This window comes from Echiichthys vipera, assembly GCF_963691815.1.
Source record: "Echiichthys vipera genome assembly, chromosome: 9".
NCBI classification, from domain to species: domain Eukaryota; kingdom Metazoa; phylum Chordata; class Actinopteri; order Perciformes; family Trachinidae; genus Echiichthys; species Echiichthys vipera.
The window spans coordinates 22,561,842-22,578,671 of record NC_139834.1 but is presented as its reverse complement, the minus strand read 5'-3'; the positions used below and the strand labels follow the sequence as shown (position 1 = coordinate 22,578,671).

The 16,830-nt window shown below is 39.5% G+C and overlaps 1 protein-coding gene across 1 annotated transcript in view; it reads right to left on the bottom strand.

Moving 5' to 3' along the window:
• cacna1db (calcium channel, voltage-dependent, L type, alpha 1D subunit, b) overlaps positions 1 to 16,830 on the bottom strand; it is a gene marked incomplete at both ends in the record, with an annotated part of 80,445 nt that overhangs the window by 36,742 nt on the left and 26,873 nt on the right. Inside the window, 6 exons of the mRNA XM_083920788.1 lie at positions 905 to 1,074; positions 1,390 to 1,493; positions 5,219 to 5,415; positions 6,938 to 7,090; positions 8,000 to 8,142; positions 8,743 to 8,882. Of these exons, the coding sequence (XP_083776914.1) occupies positions 905 to 1,074; positions 1,390 to 1,493; positions 5,219 to 5,415; positions 6,938 to 7,090; positions 8,000 to 8,142; positions 8,743 to 8,882 (907 nt within the window). The remainder of the gene's footprint in view (positions 1 to 904; positions 1,075 to 1,389; positions 1,494 to 5,218; positions 5,416 to 6,937; positions 7,091 to 7,999; positions 8,143 to 8,742; positions 8,883 to 16,830) is intronic.

Sequence of the window (16,830 nt, the reverse complement as noted above, 5' to 3'; positions counted from 1 at the left end):
TAGCACTGCCGTCACCCACTTTCTCAGGGCTTCCTCAGAAGCTGAAGTCACAGTTTCCACTCACTCACTTGTTTCAAAGCACTATAGAATAATGTTTAAAAAAAAGACGAGGGACAGTATTTAACAGTGGCGTACTACAGTCCCCTCTGAGTAGTACACATGCTTCCACAGAAAGGGAATCACAACTGCCCTAACCTGCGGAGAGTTTGTATCTGATATGGTTAAGAGGTAATCATGAGCATCTACATGTGTAATACATTGATGATCGCTGTATGTGTAACAGCTCAGCTCGTAGGGATTTGGCTTGGGAACCGGAGGATCGCTGGTTTAAGTCCCCGTATGGTCCAAGTAGTGTGGACTGGTAGCTGAAGATGCCAGTTCACCTCTGGGGCACTGTGGATGCGCCCTTGAGCAAAGCACCGAATCCCCAAACTACCGCTGATCTTGCATTTTGACCCTCTGTCCCCTTGTACTTAATATGAGATTTGATTTTCGTTGTTTGTCAGCATGTAATTTCTAAGTGTTCCCTGTAAATAGGCCTATTTCAGTGGAGTTTTATTTGATTACTCTTCACATGCTTGAAAGAGTCGGTCATCATCTAATTGTGGGGAAAAAGTCATGTGTTATTAGCTGAGCCAGGGCAGCTTGTCCAAGATACATAAAACATTTCCTTTATGATACATTAAAGGTAAAGCATTAGTGAGCTTGTCAGAGTGGAATAGCAGCAGATAGATAGTAATGGTTTGACCTCTTCACCTGTCTCCTTTCACTATCAATGAGACAAAGAGATGTGCAACATTATTTAAAAGGCAGAAGAACGTAAGGCGCTGTAACTCACGGTTCTGTTTGCATCCCCTGTTTTAGAGGAGAGGGGGACAAAATGGATTAAATCCAGGAAACTCACGGTTACGCTTGCCCTCTTCATCTCCCTCCTCCTCGTTCTCAGGGTCGATGTCCTCGGCCTGGGTGATCCAGTCCAGGTAGCCTTTCAGGTCTTCCTCCAGCTGCTGCTTCTCACGTAGCTTCTGGAAATCTCCCCGAGCCTTGGCCTTCTCTCGCTCTTTGGAAAACTCTCTGGACAGAGCAGAGCATAATGACCATCAAACTTGAGTCCGATAATATTGCAGGATCAGAACAAACAACAAACAATCAATCTATCAACTTTGCAAACCTACTTATCCTGCTCAGGGTCACATCATATGGCTACTTATATCTGCAAAATTAAAACATATCAAACCATGTTTTATAGTGTTTAGACTATGAAACGATTTGATGGAGTTGAGCACATCAAAACAAGTCATAAAAGCCATCAGTTACTGAAAAGGGAAAAAGGAAAACATATTTTCAAGAGCACAGCACAAAACAAACATAAGCACACTCAAAACCTACCCACTCAACACACCCAAAACCAGGTTGAGAACAAAGAAGGATCCAAAGATGACCAGACTGACAAAGTAGACCCACGGCAGCTCAAAGCCCATTGCATCATTCATCTAAATAGAAACATATGTAGAGAAGGAGACATATGAAACATGGTTTATTCATATGTCATGTTTATAACTGTGCACATACTCTCTTTTATATTTAAAACTGTCTAAAGTTGCACACAATTCTGTCATGTTTTTATAGAACTTTGTGAATTTAACTTGGTTGCTCTTTTAAACCCAAAGCGACTCATAACTTACGGTAACAGAATAATTAGATAAATGAATTCCCAACAACATGACAGGCGTTATTAATGTGGATTGATGTAAAAAAAAAAAAACATTTAATTAATTGGTATATCAATTTTTATTTCACATGTAATTTGAATTATTCAATTAATGAATGAATTGTTAGTTGCTGTTCACGTAGAGTGGGCTAGATTAGTTTAAAATGTTATTTATTAGCATTAACCCTGATAATAAGTTTGGTTTGGTTTTGGTTTTGGGTTAGGGGGGTGCAGCAACATGTCTGAGACAAAATCACTAATACAAAGCTTCAAACTGTTTCAGCATCTTCATCTACATCTTCTTTGTAGTGTCCCTGCTGTTTCCACATTATGATTTAAAGCTCATTAACACACCGAAGTCGGGAGAATAGCTTTCCAGCTCGGGAAATGGGACCATCTCAGGAGCACTTGAATGCACCAAAAGAAATAATGTTGAGTATATTGAGTGTGTGGTGTAATACTTCTATAATGTTTGGTTTTGACAGCTGGTTATGCATGTTGTAGTCATCAAGTATAAATGACGTTCCTGCTTTTTTCATAGCTTCCACCAGTAAAGACCACCTTTACTCACCTGGTGGTTTTTCTGGTATAATTGTGTATGTTATGTGTACTTTTTGGAGCACAAGCCAAGGGTACCACTACACCGGTGCTGGATTTGAAATCAAATGTGTTGGCGAGGCAGTTTAAAGCCAATAATGTCCCGCAGAGGGAAAGAGAGAGCTACAACTAAAACTGGAGTGTAGGAACTGTGACCACTAGAGGGAACCAAGTAACTGAGGGCGTAGTAATGAGTGAAGGAGGTATTAGAGGATGAGATAATGTCCTTTTAATAGTGCTGTTTGGCAAAGAGTCAACTGTCTTTTTACACGGTCCAAATAACCTTTACACACTTAAAACTTTACTCTTTTCATGTACATGCATGCAATTCTACACTTATATTCCCTCTAGAAAACACACCAGCTGGCATAGTAGAGACAACACAATGCTCCGACTCTGCCTGCAGTCACAGCACAATACACAGCCACACACCTTGCAGTGATATTTAATCGATTCCTGAAAGGTCAGAGTTCAGAGTTAATCCTCTATCTATCCATCTATCTATATATCTATATATGTATCTATCTATCTATCTTTCCTTCTTTACGGTTTGTCAAGTCTCCTTCCTTCACCTCTTTAACAGCAGTATTAGCATGGGATTGCCATGGTAACACATACATGCACAAGAGAAGTAAAGTCTGAGTGAGAGAGAAAGGAGAGAGAGGGAGGAAGAGAGGCTCATTATTTCATAAATGAGGGTCTCCATCAATAACAGGATGTGGGTGGATTTTGATGAAATTGCGTTCTTGTTGAGTTGAGCTTCAGTGTTGAGTGTTTTTGGCTAATTAAAAGCTGTTGGTGATTGTTTCTAATGAGAAGCTGAGGGGTTTGAAGTAAGCTTGACTTGTTTTTTATTTTTATTTTTATTTTTTTATTTTGGAAAAACTTGTTGTCAACTAAAATAAAGGTGATGTTTGAGGCTACAGCTCAGGACTAGTTTGTAACAAAATAAACCATGTAGATTGAATTTGTGGGAGAGACAGAATGTCATTTTTAATTTTAAATATTGTAGTTTTTCTCAGTCGCTTTGGTACATTTCCAGTCTCTTGCTCAAAACCCTTCGTCCATCTCTCAAAACTAATCATATGTATCTGTGTCAAAAAACATCAGTCAGTGTTATCAGAAAGAGAAGTCCTTGTGTACGGATAAGAATGACACAAACAAAACACAAATTTCTTGGTCATGTTGTCAATATAACAGTGTACTCTGGAGGGCTGTTCTGAAGGAAACTGGCAAAAATTCTGATGACAGTTTTGTAAATTTTAAATTACACCTTAGTGTATGTGGGAGGTAGATTACAAGATACTGGACAAGATTCACATTTACGCTTTTACTCTTTGTACTGTTATTTGTTGACAGACCATGTCATTGCCATGCAGAAAGGAAAAGACAGCACTGCATAGCACAAAGAAAAAGAAACGTAGAAATGTGAACATAGGACAATCTCCTTAGGGAAAACTCTACGTGCACTACAGTAGGAATTACAGTGCAGTCTTCCTACACCTCCTGACGTTCCTGTCTGTTGAGCCACACATTTCCCTATGTGAGAGAAGGTCAAGATTCACCTGGGAGGAATATACCAATTCAGGACAGATTTAGAAAAACAGTCTAATGGAAATGTACAGAAATATACTTGACATATTATGACAACTTGTTCAACCGATTTGCATGTAAGGACTTATGCAATGAACTAATGCCTACATGTTGTGGGGGGTGAGACCCATTATAATACATTTTGATCAACATGACATAGGCATTTGGTAATGCAGGAAACAGCAGAGAATTGTACAGAATCATTTGCATGGATGTTCCAAAGCATTTGAAACGTGTTCAAACTTATGAGAAACTGCTTTTTTGATGTGCACAAGTGACACAAGGATTTGAAGATTGAACAAGTAGCTTTGAGAATTTCAATTCTGATCTGAGAAATGTACCAAAGCAACTGAGAGAAACTGTAAGGGCCTCAGAGAGTTTGTTTCTTGTAGCAGATTTTCAGTAAAGCCTTCTAATGTATCTTTACACATCATTAATGTGATCGTGTCCTCTATGACACATAACACTTGTGTAAAGCATCTTAATCATTTTGCCCATGTTACCGCAATGTGAATAAACTGTAACAATACAATGCCTTGTCTTACCTATACTACTTAACCTTAATAGTGTACATTTAACTAAACTAAAGTTATTTCAAGACAAGACTTTAATTGGAATTTGGAGTGTTTTCATGTTTTAAATTAATATTGTGAATATTTTTTTATCTAAAATAAGTCTGAAATTTGAAGGCTCATTCTTATATTTTTTGTTTCTACTAAAAAAAAATTTTCACACATCGTCTAAATCTAAATCTATCTAAAACACTCCATTTTAGTGCCTGTCTCTTTAAGTCCTCCCCATGAAAAAGCCAAATCTGCTCTGAATGGTCAGTATTTCCGACACATTCATGTCTGCACTCTGTGTCTCTGCACCATTATTGCCACTAGGCAATGACTGTAATGGTACTGTAGCGGCATTTTCTACCTATGTATAGTATAGTTGTGACATCACAGCCGTACAGAAGTCCTGATAGCTCGTTTAAAGGCACAGTTTCTGAATGTGGGCCGTGTGCATTTCTCTGTAGATTGAGCGTTTTGATGATTTCACAGTATTTATAAAGCACCTTGACTTGCTTTAAAATAAAACAAAAGATGTGAAAATCTCACTTTTTACAGTATGGAACCTTTAATGCTCTCTCTAGCAAATAAGGCATATTGTGTAATGATGACAAATATGTCACCTTGTTTTCATCTGTAATCTTCACATCAGCATAGTTTCAAACGTGCTGGATGTAACGTCATAATTTACAAGAAACCAGAATGATGAGGCCCCAATTGGGTATCATCAGATTCATTTCGATGCAGAGTGGCAGATTACCCAGTAGAGAACGTCGGTCCAGCCCTCCATGGTGATGCACTGGAACACAGTGAGCATGGCAAACAGAAAATTGTCGAAATTGGTGATGCCGTTGTTGGGGCCTTGCCAGCCCTCTCTGCAGAATGTACCATTGAGCAGGCAATGACGGCCATGCCCTGATACCGCACATGGCGTGGGGTCTTCTTCCGAGATGACACCTGGAGGCATACAGTTAGACAGATGAATCTACTAATCTAAAGTTTTTGTGCTGGTGTAATAAAGGCTAAGAAAATGTTTAAACTGAATCAAGACCATTGACAATAATATCCCCATGGTTTTAAACACTCCACGACCTCACTGCATTGATGCCTCAACTTTATAAGTTGAGTTCATTTAAAATTAGGCTTTTCTCTGTTCTTAAATCTCACCTCAAAACCCTTTTTACTGTCTGTTTAATGTATTTCTTACCACTTGCCTTCATTTACAACACATGTCACAGCACAGCCTTATAACACTAGTCTAGATCACACTATTTCATCATCTTTTCTATTCTATCATCCTTTCATCTAGTTTTACTGGTTATCCCATACCTTGTCTTATCCTCCTCATATAATATTTTTTTTCTATTGTTAATGTTTTGTTTGACTCTGTATTCTGTTGTCATTATGTGTCATTCTTCATTAATGAGCTTTTCTTTTCACCTACTCCTTTATCTCACGTCACGTAAGTCCATTTGCCTTTGATTTCTCTGAAAAAATCTTCTAAAATTATGATTATCATCATTTCTATGAATCACTCTATACTAAGATAATAATAATACACCATTAAAGCTTATCACCGAACACATAGAGATCAACAGTCCATATGTCCCTTCATATAGTCCTCTAGTGTAGGTTATATTTCATTACTAGATGTCCTGTCATCCTCCAATCATTATATAACCAATGCAGGAAATGATACACACGCACTATTCCACACATCTACCCTTGTGTGTACAGTTAGTGCCTTTCGCAGGGCAGACAGAGGAAACGAGCGAGAGGGGATTAAAGGCAGCTTCCATCTCGCTCTGTCATGAACTCTCAACTGAAGTCGTAGTATGTACAATGCTTCTCCTGACATCCGCTAAGAAACAGATCAAAGGGAGAAAGAAAGGTAAAGAGTTGGATACTATGTGAAAGGTTTGTGACAGAGATAGCCCACCGATCCTTATGATTTAAGCTCCTGTCCATCAGCCATCACAGAATATAACTGAGGTTGCATGCATGTGATTGTATATATATATATATATATATATATATATATATATATATATATATATATATACAGTACTGTATGTACATGCTTCAAACAATTTCTTCTTACTTCTTCAATAATTCTGCCACGTTGGAAGCAATGCCATAGTAAGGTCAAGCCTGTTTACATAATAGCCAGATATTAGTCATTTAATCACTGGATTTAATCCACCATGTGTTGCTCTGTCCTGTTTGCAGAAGCTTGTCACCATTCACATACAAGGTACATGTGTCCATTCATTCTCAGGGATTAAATCTTGTATTTATTTAGACGCGTACGCCTGTTCATACTGTGGGTTGGATGTGGGACTCCATTTAAAAGGGTTTGAAGGGAAAAAAATAATAATAAATTGTGTGAAATTCACCGGGCATGTCTGAAACAGTGGGGAGAAAAACCACACACAACGAAATGATTTAAAAAAACTGAATTGAAATGGCACTACCATACCTGTTTGTATCATGTAGCATGTTGCATGCATTTTGCCAATAAAGAGCTCCAGGCCGATGATGGCGTAGATGATAATGACAAAGAGGACGAGCAGAGCGATGTGAAGCAGGGGAACCATGGCTTTAATAATCGAGTTTAAAACCACCTGTAAACCTGCAAACACAAACCAAAGCCAAGGTCAGGGGGAAGACAAACATTTGTATCCATTTATATATGATAAAAGCAGCAACAGGAATTTGTTCCTTAATTATATAATTTGTTTTTATGTCAGCAAGAACATACATTTAAGATCAATGCTGAATAAAATTATAAAAAGTAGTCAACTACTCAAAACATGCATTGTGTACAACAGAGCAGGAGAAAAATAATGCCTCTTAAAGACCAAATGCTTTACTCAAATTAACATGGGGTTTATTTTTGTTATTCTTTTAACAGCCTTGCATGACGTTCTCCCGTGTAACTCCAGACATTTGGAGACATTTATTCAAAAAATTACAGCAGCAGCTACAAATTATTTCCAATACTGATTAATTATTCTTTTCAATTAATCGTCATGGCATTATCTAGATCTCTCAAAGTCTCATGATATCATTGACGAGGTATAAAAGCCAACAAACAAGCACATTTATTGTTGTTATTAGGACATAGATCCAGTACATACAGTTCATGCACCTGACATAAACCTGATGAAAGATCCATCTACACTGCCTTGATCGGCCACTTGAGGCTGGCTCCAAAAGGGAGTCAACCCCCATAGACCCCCATGTTAAAATGCAGATATAAACATGTTTACAGGCTGCTACAAAACACAGTTTTGGTCTATATAGCTAGTTTCACCCCTTATGACAACTGTACAAGGGGTTATGTTAAGTATAATTAAGAGACTCTGTGAGTGCCAGGAGTGTGCCGTCACATGTGGCTATTCATTTTTAGATTAGCAGGGTGGATGAGGACAACCAGAGGCACCTACAATGAGCTTCATTTTGATTCTTCAGAAACCTATGGGTGATGTCACAGCAGAGACTACGCCCATATTTGATACAATCTATAGTGTTAACTCACTAGGAACTCCAGAGACAAGGCGAAGGGGTCGTAGCACACGAAAGGCTCGGAGGGCCTTGACATCAAATCCCCCAGGTTTGCCTCCAGACTGGCCGCCAGAGTCAGCGTCTTTGGTTATCATCTCCAGAACCACACTGAACAACCTGACGGACAGATGAGAGAGAAAGGCAGAGGTTTGAGAAGGAGGGAGTATAGAGCAGTGACAGAGATGACATGCAGAGCAAAAGAGCAAAACCCATAAAAGCAAGAGAAAAAAAGCAAAAACAAAGCCATGTGTCCTCTTTGTAACTGTCTCTGTGTACATGTGCGCGCTTATATGCATGCTCCATGTGTATTTCCTTTATGTCTGTGTATATTTACCTTTAGTTTCTCAGACCTCATCACAGTTTACATTGAAGTCCCGCTGGGGCCAGGTGGTCTACTGATACACCATCACTCTTAACAAGGCCATGAGTGTGTGTGTGGGTGTGTGTGTGTACATGTACCCATGTGTGCATGTGCCATCATGCTACTGCACATGATGAGAAAGATAAGCTGTTGAACCACGCAAACTATGGACAGTTAGGTGTTGAGTTAAGATGCTTTTGCTATTCAAAGATGTGTGTTTATGTGTGTGTGCGGTTGTGTGTACATGAGGGACTGTACAAGCGATACTGTGTATGGTGTAAGTTCAAATGTATGCAAGAAATAATCGAACTGTGTGTGTCTATGCCTTTGATTGTGTGTGCTACCTATGAACTCACCCCACGATGACAATGACAAAGTCAAGCATGTTCCAGCCGTTTCTGACGTAGGAGTTTTGGTGCATGACCAGGCCGTAGGCAATAATCTTTAGAAATGTCTCTATAGTGAAAATGATCAGGAAGGCATATTCAACTGTTTCCTGTATGGAGAGAGTGAAGGGGGGAGGGAGGAAATAAAAGAAAGGAAAAGATTTATTCATCTCAGTTTACACAAACTTTATCTAAGAAATTCACTGAGGGCCAATTAATGTGCATATCTAAATAAGAGACGAGCAGGTTAAAAGATATAAGGCACCACACCAACAAAGAAAACATTTCCCCTGGTTATTACAACAGTTGGCATGGCAACCAGTTTCTTTTTTTGTCAAAGCAAACAGAAAAGTATATATGACTTGACTTTGATCAGATCCACTGCCTCCTGCTGACTTACAGTATAAGGTCTTCAACAAAGTGTTAGCATCCCTGTTGTTTATAATGACACACTTTGCTTTGCTTTGCCACGATACCCGCAGTGTCGATTCTAATCCAGTCCTGTTGCAAAAACCTAAATCGAATGTAAAACGTAAGCATGGTTTAGCACTGTCAAGAAATGTCGCCTGTGAAATCTGATTTGCCCATCTCCTCAAGAGGACATGATGACGTGGTAAAATTAGTTTGTATGTATCTCTGTATGTTATTACACCCTTCATCATGTGCGTAATAAAGCACAGATGTAGCAAGAACAGCAGCAGTATTGCAGGGCTGAAGGCATTAATCCACTTTTCAAGGAAGGAATCTCATGAGTGGGTGGAGTAAATATCTGGCTGCAGATTTGTGTGTCATGTCCCGAGGGCTTAATGTGACATTGGTTTGGTCAAGGTTTCTGAGATTCAACTACAAGATCTGGCACGGTTTTATTTGTTGTGACATGAAAATAACCATTTATAAAAGGTATATATTTGTGTGTGTGTGTGTGTGTGTGTGTGTGTGTGTGTGTGTGTGTGTGTGTGTGTGTGTGTGTGTGTGTGTGTGTGTGTGTGTGTCTGTGTGTGTGTGTGTGTGTGTGTGCGTGTGCCTGTGCATGTGCAGTTTCATGGTCACACTGTAGCATTCACAGAAAAAAAACATTCAACCTAGAACTTCCTTTTCTAATCAAAAATAACACAGTATTTGAGAACTCAAGGTTTAATCCAGCAGCAGCAATGTGAAACATGTTTATGGAGGGATGTGGGTGGAGAAGACCTTCTGTTGGACCACATTATGATGCATACTGGTGACCCCCCCCTCATAAACACAGCACAGGAGGTAATGCTTTTTACATTAGTAGTCTGGAATAAAAAGAAAACTGGGTACTTGGGCACGAGCAGTGATGGCCACAGTGGATAAACGGTCAAAGAAACTAAAAAGATGTCACAGTTTTACCGGCACCGTTTGATTGACAGACGATCTCTGGGAAATGTAGTGCAGAAACATCAAAGCAATGAGCACTTGAGCAAAAAATGGTATTGCAAAAAATAAATAGACAGTTTCACAGAGGGGATACAGACAATCTTGGCGATGACGACTAATTAAACAGCAACCATTGTAAAAACACCTGAACTACAACAGGTTTGATTTTGCAAGTCTAAGCTCCGTGACTGCATGTATTGTACATTTTATTAAAATGCTGAAATCGTTGAATGCAGTCCAATTGAAATTTAGAATGCACTTTATTTCTGGCAACTGTCTCTAATTTATTGCCGTAAAGTATAAAAATTTGCTTGCTTGACTTGTGTAATCCATCAATGAGCATCAAGTGGGCATTTATTTCTTACCATGCTAGCAGCACTCTTTGGCCCAGAGATCACCAAAGATTAGTGCTGCCTTTCACTAGTGGTTCAACATGCCCTCGTTCACTTTTCCCCTCAGGGGAATCGACGGCGCCATCTCAAGTGTCGTTCCAACAGTCCAAAAAACTGAAGTGAACTTGGTGAGATCAACCCTCGTAAGGGCTGAGTGATCGAGTGAACAATGATGGTTACTCAAGAGATGGATATCACCCACAATGCATTGCAGTTATACATTTGGTGGAAGAGAAGGCACCCAGGGGTAGGGGGCAGTAATGGAGTTAAAATGATGTGATTGCTCACCACTAAAGAAGAACCATATGCATAAGTAAAGCATTTTTTTTATCATTATTAAAGTACTTAACTATCTGACATGCTTTTCAGTTTCAGTTTCTATTTTCTTGGATATAAATGTGTGAAAGCGCAGGATGAATAAATATGTAATATAAGATATTCAGACAAGGATTTATCTTCACTATGAATTACTAGTTATTTGTATAAAGGACAAAAAAATCATGTTTGCTATGAATTCTTATGAAATTGTGTTTGATTTATATTTTTTCAGTTTGGCTAAATGTTTGTTAAAAATATGTCAATTTTGTTTCTCTTCCGTACTTAACTGTTAATCAATAACATGAGCTGTTTTTTTATGTGCATTAGTTTGTATAAGTGTATGACTGTATGTGTGAGAATTAATCCATATACTGACGTTAGTGATACTCTGATGCACCTCCATGAGGTTGAATTTTGTGTTTTTTTTGTGGGTATTTAGTCATGAACCTAAATCACTATAGATTTAGGTTATACATTTCATATGCCAGCCTGGTCCGGTTCCCCTGATGTCTCGTTAACTATTTGATGGATTGCCATGAAATGTTGTACAGACATCCATGGTTCTGAGGATGGAGAATGAATCCCACTGACTTTGGCGATCCGCTGACTTTTCATGTAGCACCTGGAGCCTGAGCTATCTACTGCCTCATGGTTGTATAAGAGCAGGAAGGCAGTTGAAGTTCAAACTGATTTAAAAAGCTCAGACTTCAAAACAATTAAAACAACAACTAGAACTAAATGCAATGAATTAATGCATACAAGAGTCAGCCATTTGATTTTCCTACTGTCCTTGAAGGTAGGAAAAGCATGTTCAAACATTTCAGAGACATTTCAGCATGGTTTAAAAAATATTCAGCAGTAATGTATAGTATTTCTAATTCGTACTAAATAGTAGCCTCATGAGACCATCCTTATCTTGCAAGCTCCATTGTGTTTTACTCGCAGTTCAGTCTGGTAACGTGTGACGTAGAGTAGCTTGACAAGCAAACGTCCAATCTGCGTTGGTTTTGAGGCGGGTATAAGTGTGACGCAACCCATGCAAATCTGAGCTGATCTAGACACATTTTCAGACAGCAGTAGCCCTAATCCTGTTAGCAGCTCGCTAATGTTTTTTTCTCTTGGATCCTTCTGTTGGAATAGGGACCGGGCACCTGTAATTGTGCCTCTTATCCATACATTTGCATTACACAAACAGCAAATATCATATACCGACATGTTGTATACTTTCTGAGCATTGCCTCGATGCTGTTAGTACGTCATACGCTCCGTTGATCTAATTGGTTGATTTGGCAGTATATTCAGTTTATCCAATCAGCAGCCAGAATTTTTTCGCTCCTTCCCAAAGGATCTCCAAACGAGAGTTCCCGGATGGATATGCTGAGTCAGGTTAACTAAATAGATCAAAATGAGGAAAAACACTGATTTGGTACTTTCACACTGCAAAATTGCCCCAATGCTTTAGATGAACAACTCAGCTGCCCTGTAAATATTGATTTTTTTCCGACAATGCCATGTCTTTGTCTGGCTCCTAATTGTTAACTGGCTGTAAGCTAAGTGTTGTGCCTTAACAGTAGCAGGGTGTTGACCTGTGAAGAACAAGCGCCACGACTCAGAGCTGTTTAACACTGATAAGGGCCTTCGAAGCACACATGAACACACACCTGCCTCCATCTAATTCAACATTCTTGCTCTATCCTCCTTTTGTTTACATATGTCCGCTTCTGTGCTGAGTGAACAGCTGAGTGTGTGCTTGTCAGTGTAAAGTTCAGCCAAATGCATTCAGTTGTGACCGGGCTGATAATCAACAAGGTTCTGTCTGAAGAATGGAGATTACTGCAGGACAATGGAGACAACAAATGGACTGGTCACATGATCTTATATACCGAATTAACACACACACAATAGACACAATGCACACTGAAGAGTAAGCAATTACCTGAACACTTAGCAAAGCTGCCATGTGTTCAAAAACAAAATCCACAGAGAAAAAAATAAGAAAATTAAAAAATGTTTACACACTGCTTCCAGTACCACCGACGGTATTCCTGGGTTTTATGTACCTTTGCAAATAATCAGAGTAATCTGACCGCCCAAACTAATGTTCAGCCACATGACACGATGAATCATGGAGACAAGAGCAGCAGACAGCAGTTTTCAGAGGACAGGTGCATGTGTGCAATGATCATAAAAACAAAACACTTCCTGCTGCTGCTTCACATTAAAAGCTTTAGAGTGAAAGGACTGGATTATGGCTTTACTGCTACAAGAAGAGATGTAATTACTGCAGTTAGCTCTGACTGGGTTATTTGTTAGGTTTAACTAAGAAATTACACTACATTTCAAAACTTTAAGTATAAATACACTAAAGAAATTGCCACAAGCCATATTCACATGGGACTAGTAAAACCTAGGGACCTCTAGTAATTCGTAATAATTGTGGAGATCTTCATCCTCTGCAAATCGGCAGGTCCGTAATATCTCAAGGAAAACTTCCACAACAATTACCTACAATATTTTGTCAAACACAGAGGTCATGATAATATTCGTCCCTTGCAAATAAGCATCTATGCTAGTTGGGGTTGTATTGTTGTTGTGGTTTGTATGTATTGTGTTTTTGTTTTTCTTCCTCTTCCCCAGTTGAGAATTATGGAGGCTGTGTTGACACTTATAAATTAACATTTCAACAGCATTTTTAATGCAAATTCAGGTGGCTCGTCTCACTACACAGCATGGAGACCCATTCGCAGAAAGAGCAAGCTCAAATCCATCAGAAAAGCAAAGTCTTGAAAGATGATGAGATGGATGTGTTGCAGCACGTGGTATGGAACATTTTTGTATCTTTCAACAGGCTCAACAGGGGGATAATATCAATACATTTGAGTAAAATACAGATTTTGCTTATCCTGCACGAATGTGCCAAATGAAACACACACATGGGTGTATGGGGGTAATTCTAAATCATATGAGGTCCGCTGGTAATAATGGTCCCTTGCAGGGAAATACAAAATAAATAAACAAACTGGTGTAGAAACAATAGCTGAACTATTATAAACTATTTTGAATAAACTAAATTTTCAAAAGAAAAAAAATAGTTCCCCGTATCAGGAAACAGAAATCCATCAAAAACTCACTTTGTACTGAAACCTTTAGTTCGGTTGTGTGCTCATGTAACGTCCCCTTCCCTCCTCCTGGCAGGAATACAGGGTCCATGAGAGGATTTAATAAGTATAGGCAGAAAAGTCTTTGCCCTCTTGCATACCTCGTGATAGCTTTAATACACATGATCTTACATTGAAAAAAATACTGAATCCCTTTTATTTCTCACATCCCCAGAGGGTTCCTGTAAAGTGAGTGAGTGTAAGTGTTTTAAGAGTAACACGTGGTGCTGTGTGACAGAATTGGAGTGGGGGTTGAGTGCTGACCGGGAGGTGTAAAGAGAGAGACGACAAGTGGCACCCGAACCCTGTCAACCCTCACTTTGTTCTGTTGAAACTGGGGAGGAGACTGGGAAATACAGTGCCCACACAACTGAAGAGCTAGAGAGCTATTGTGTTTGGTTTTGTTTAATGTAAGCTAATTCCCAAAAGGATTCATGAAACTGTTACATAGGTAATGAATGTTCTTGTCCCTGTGTCCAAGCCCAGTGAAGAAAGCTACACTAGTGCATCATGTTAATCTCCTTCTGTGTTTGTAATACAGCTGTGATAGGGATAACGTTGCCATGGAAATCAGGCTTGTTTTATGTGTGGGCTGAGAACGAGACTTGAAGTTGAGGTACTAAAGACAACTGCCTCTGGTACAGCATGATCAGTCAGATGAATAGGAATTTTAACTGGGGCAGTCCAGTCCTTTCACTTTTACATTTTCAAAAAAATGCATAATAAGTATATAAAAGCCGGTAAATGTCTTTAAATCTGAGCAGCAAACATAAACGATAAGCGAGCAGTGTTAAAGATAAGACCCTCTAAAGATGCAATGTGTAGTTCCTTGTCACATGCTCCAAAAAAGAGGGGGCAGAATTTCACCTTGTGCACAAATTTGCCTGATTTAGTTAGATTGCAATAAACCTTACATTAGCCGGAAACATGTAACTGAGATTCTGTGTTTAAAGATGGTGGCGCTGGGCCCTTCTCTGTGGGCTCATGGGTTCGTGGGTTCGTGGGTTCGTGGGTTCTTGGGTCCGGGGCTCCTATGTCTCTGTGGGTGAGCCCTACTTCTTTGTCCTCTCTTTTTGGATGATGGAAGACTGGACTTACGTGACTCCCTCTCAAGGTACATTGGGTATTACAACACAGAATGGGCCAAGGTTAGCTGGTTAGCATGCTCATTTCAGTAGATATTTCTGCAACACAATACATACTGTAGATGTATTGGATTTACTGGCTTCAGCATCTAATAACAAGGTGGTGAATGATAATCCCAAAATATAGGCCTACATGAGTTCATTCCATGATCAAACTGTACGTCACTGTTTCTCTACAGAAGCTGGCTACATTTGTAGTGAAGGCTATGGGGACTAATTGCATTTGTTCTCCTTCCCCTTAAACTTTACCTTGGCTTTAAGATATCTGTACTAACCACAGCACAACACAGGCCCAGGCAAAGCAGAGAGAAAACGAAGCATAGCTTAATTGATTTAAAGAGGAGCAATTCATCCTATAAGCTCCCAAATCCCCTCTTTTTGGGAGCTGGACAAGAAAGGCTGGTTGCTGAAGCCAAGATAGCTCACAGTCTCTGTACAGAGGACAAACAAAATGTCCTAGATGATGTTTCCAGACACACAGAGAGCATGAGTCAATAACGGTATGGTTTGGGTTAGAAAAAGGACTTCTGCCTTATCCTCTCTATTATCATGGCTTTATTGATTCGCTAAACCCCAATCACCACTTACGAGATCAAGCTGTACAATAGATGACAGGTCTTTCCTGCACTCAGACGCAAACATGAAAGGTTCCTACCCTTGAGTGAACAAATGCAAAACGTGCTGCACTTACTAAGTTTAATTATCCTTTTTCAACCTGTCTGGTTTTATCGTAATACATGAAGTTGTAAGATCAGGAGGCGAGTCAGGGTAACAGTTGCGGATTCATCGGTATGAATGTGGCCAAGGTGAATCAAAACTTGAGGGGCTGTTTGAAGACTTTAATCTTTAGTGAAAACTGAACTTGCAAGTATGCTGTGTGAGGGCATCCCACTACACTAGCCATCTGCAATCTCACATTTGCACTCACATTGGGCCCAGTTGATTTGTGCCGTGCTAAAGCGTGTCACTAATACACGTGCAATCGTTTCAGGCCTAAGCCCACCTCTCTCAACCAGGCCTTGAAGCGTGGCATGCATAGGCGCAGTACAGTCGATCTAGACTTTAGCCATGAATCATGCTTGGGTTTGATACGGATGGTAAGTGTGAGTAGACCCTTAAAGAGTCAAAACCAAACACACTGAGTTTGAGATGATACAATATTATAAGTTGCCACATTACACCTGAGCCATAAGGCTTTTTGTGAGGAGAAAATGTGAACTGGCTAAATGTAAGGACTGCACAGGGCAGATTATTTGTGATGGAGACGAGATAATGTCACCCATTACTAAACTATTTTCTGAGTTTGACCTTGGCTTAGAAAACTGCAACCAATCATTTGATGAAGTAAAGGATTAGAGTAACTAAATCACAGCAGGGCACAGAGACAAAAATAAGAGTAGAGGAGTAGAAAAGAAGGGGTGAGGAACAGATTATAAAAGTGCAAAAAAGAGAGAACGAAAAGGATGATAGGAGAGTTAACAGGAGTTGGAGAAAAAGAAAATGATAGATGGACAGATGAAGACAAGACAGAGAAAGAGAAAGACCAACAGTGTAATGGATGGTTGTAGGACAACGCAGCTCACTGATAATCTGTTTGTGAACTCTAGGTGAACTCAAAAACGTACAGCTAAAAGAGGAAGAGCACCA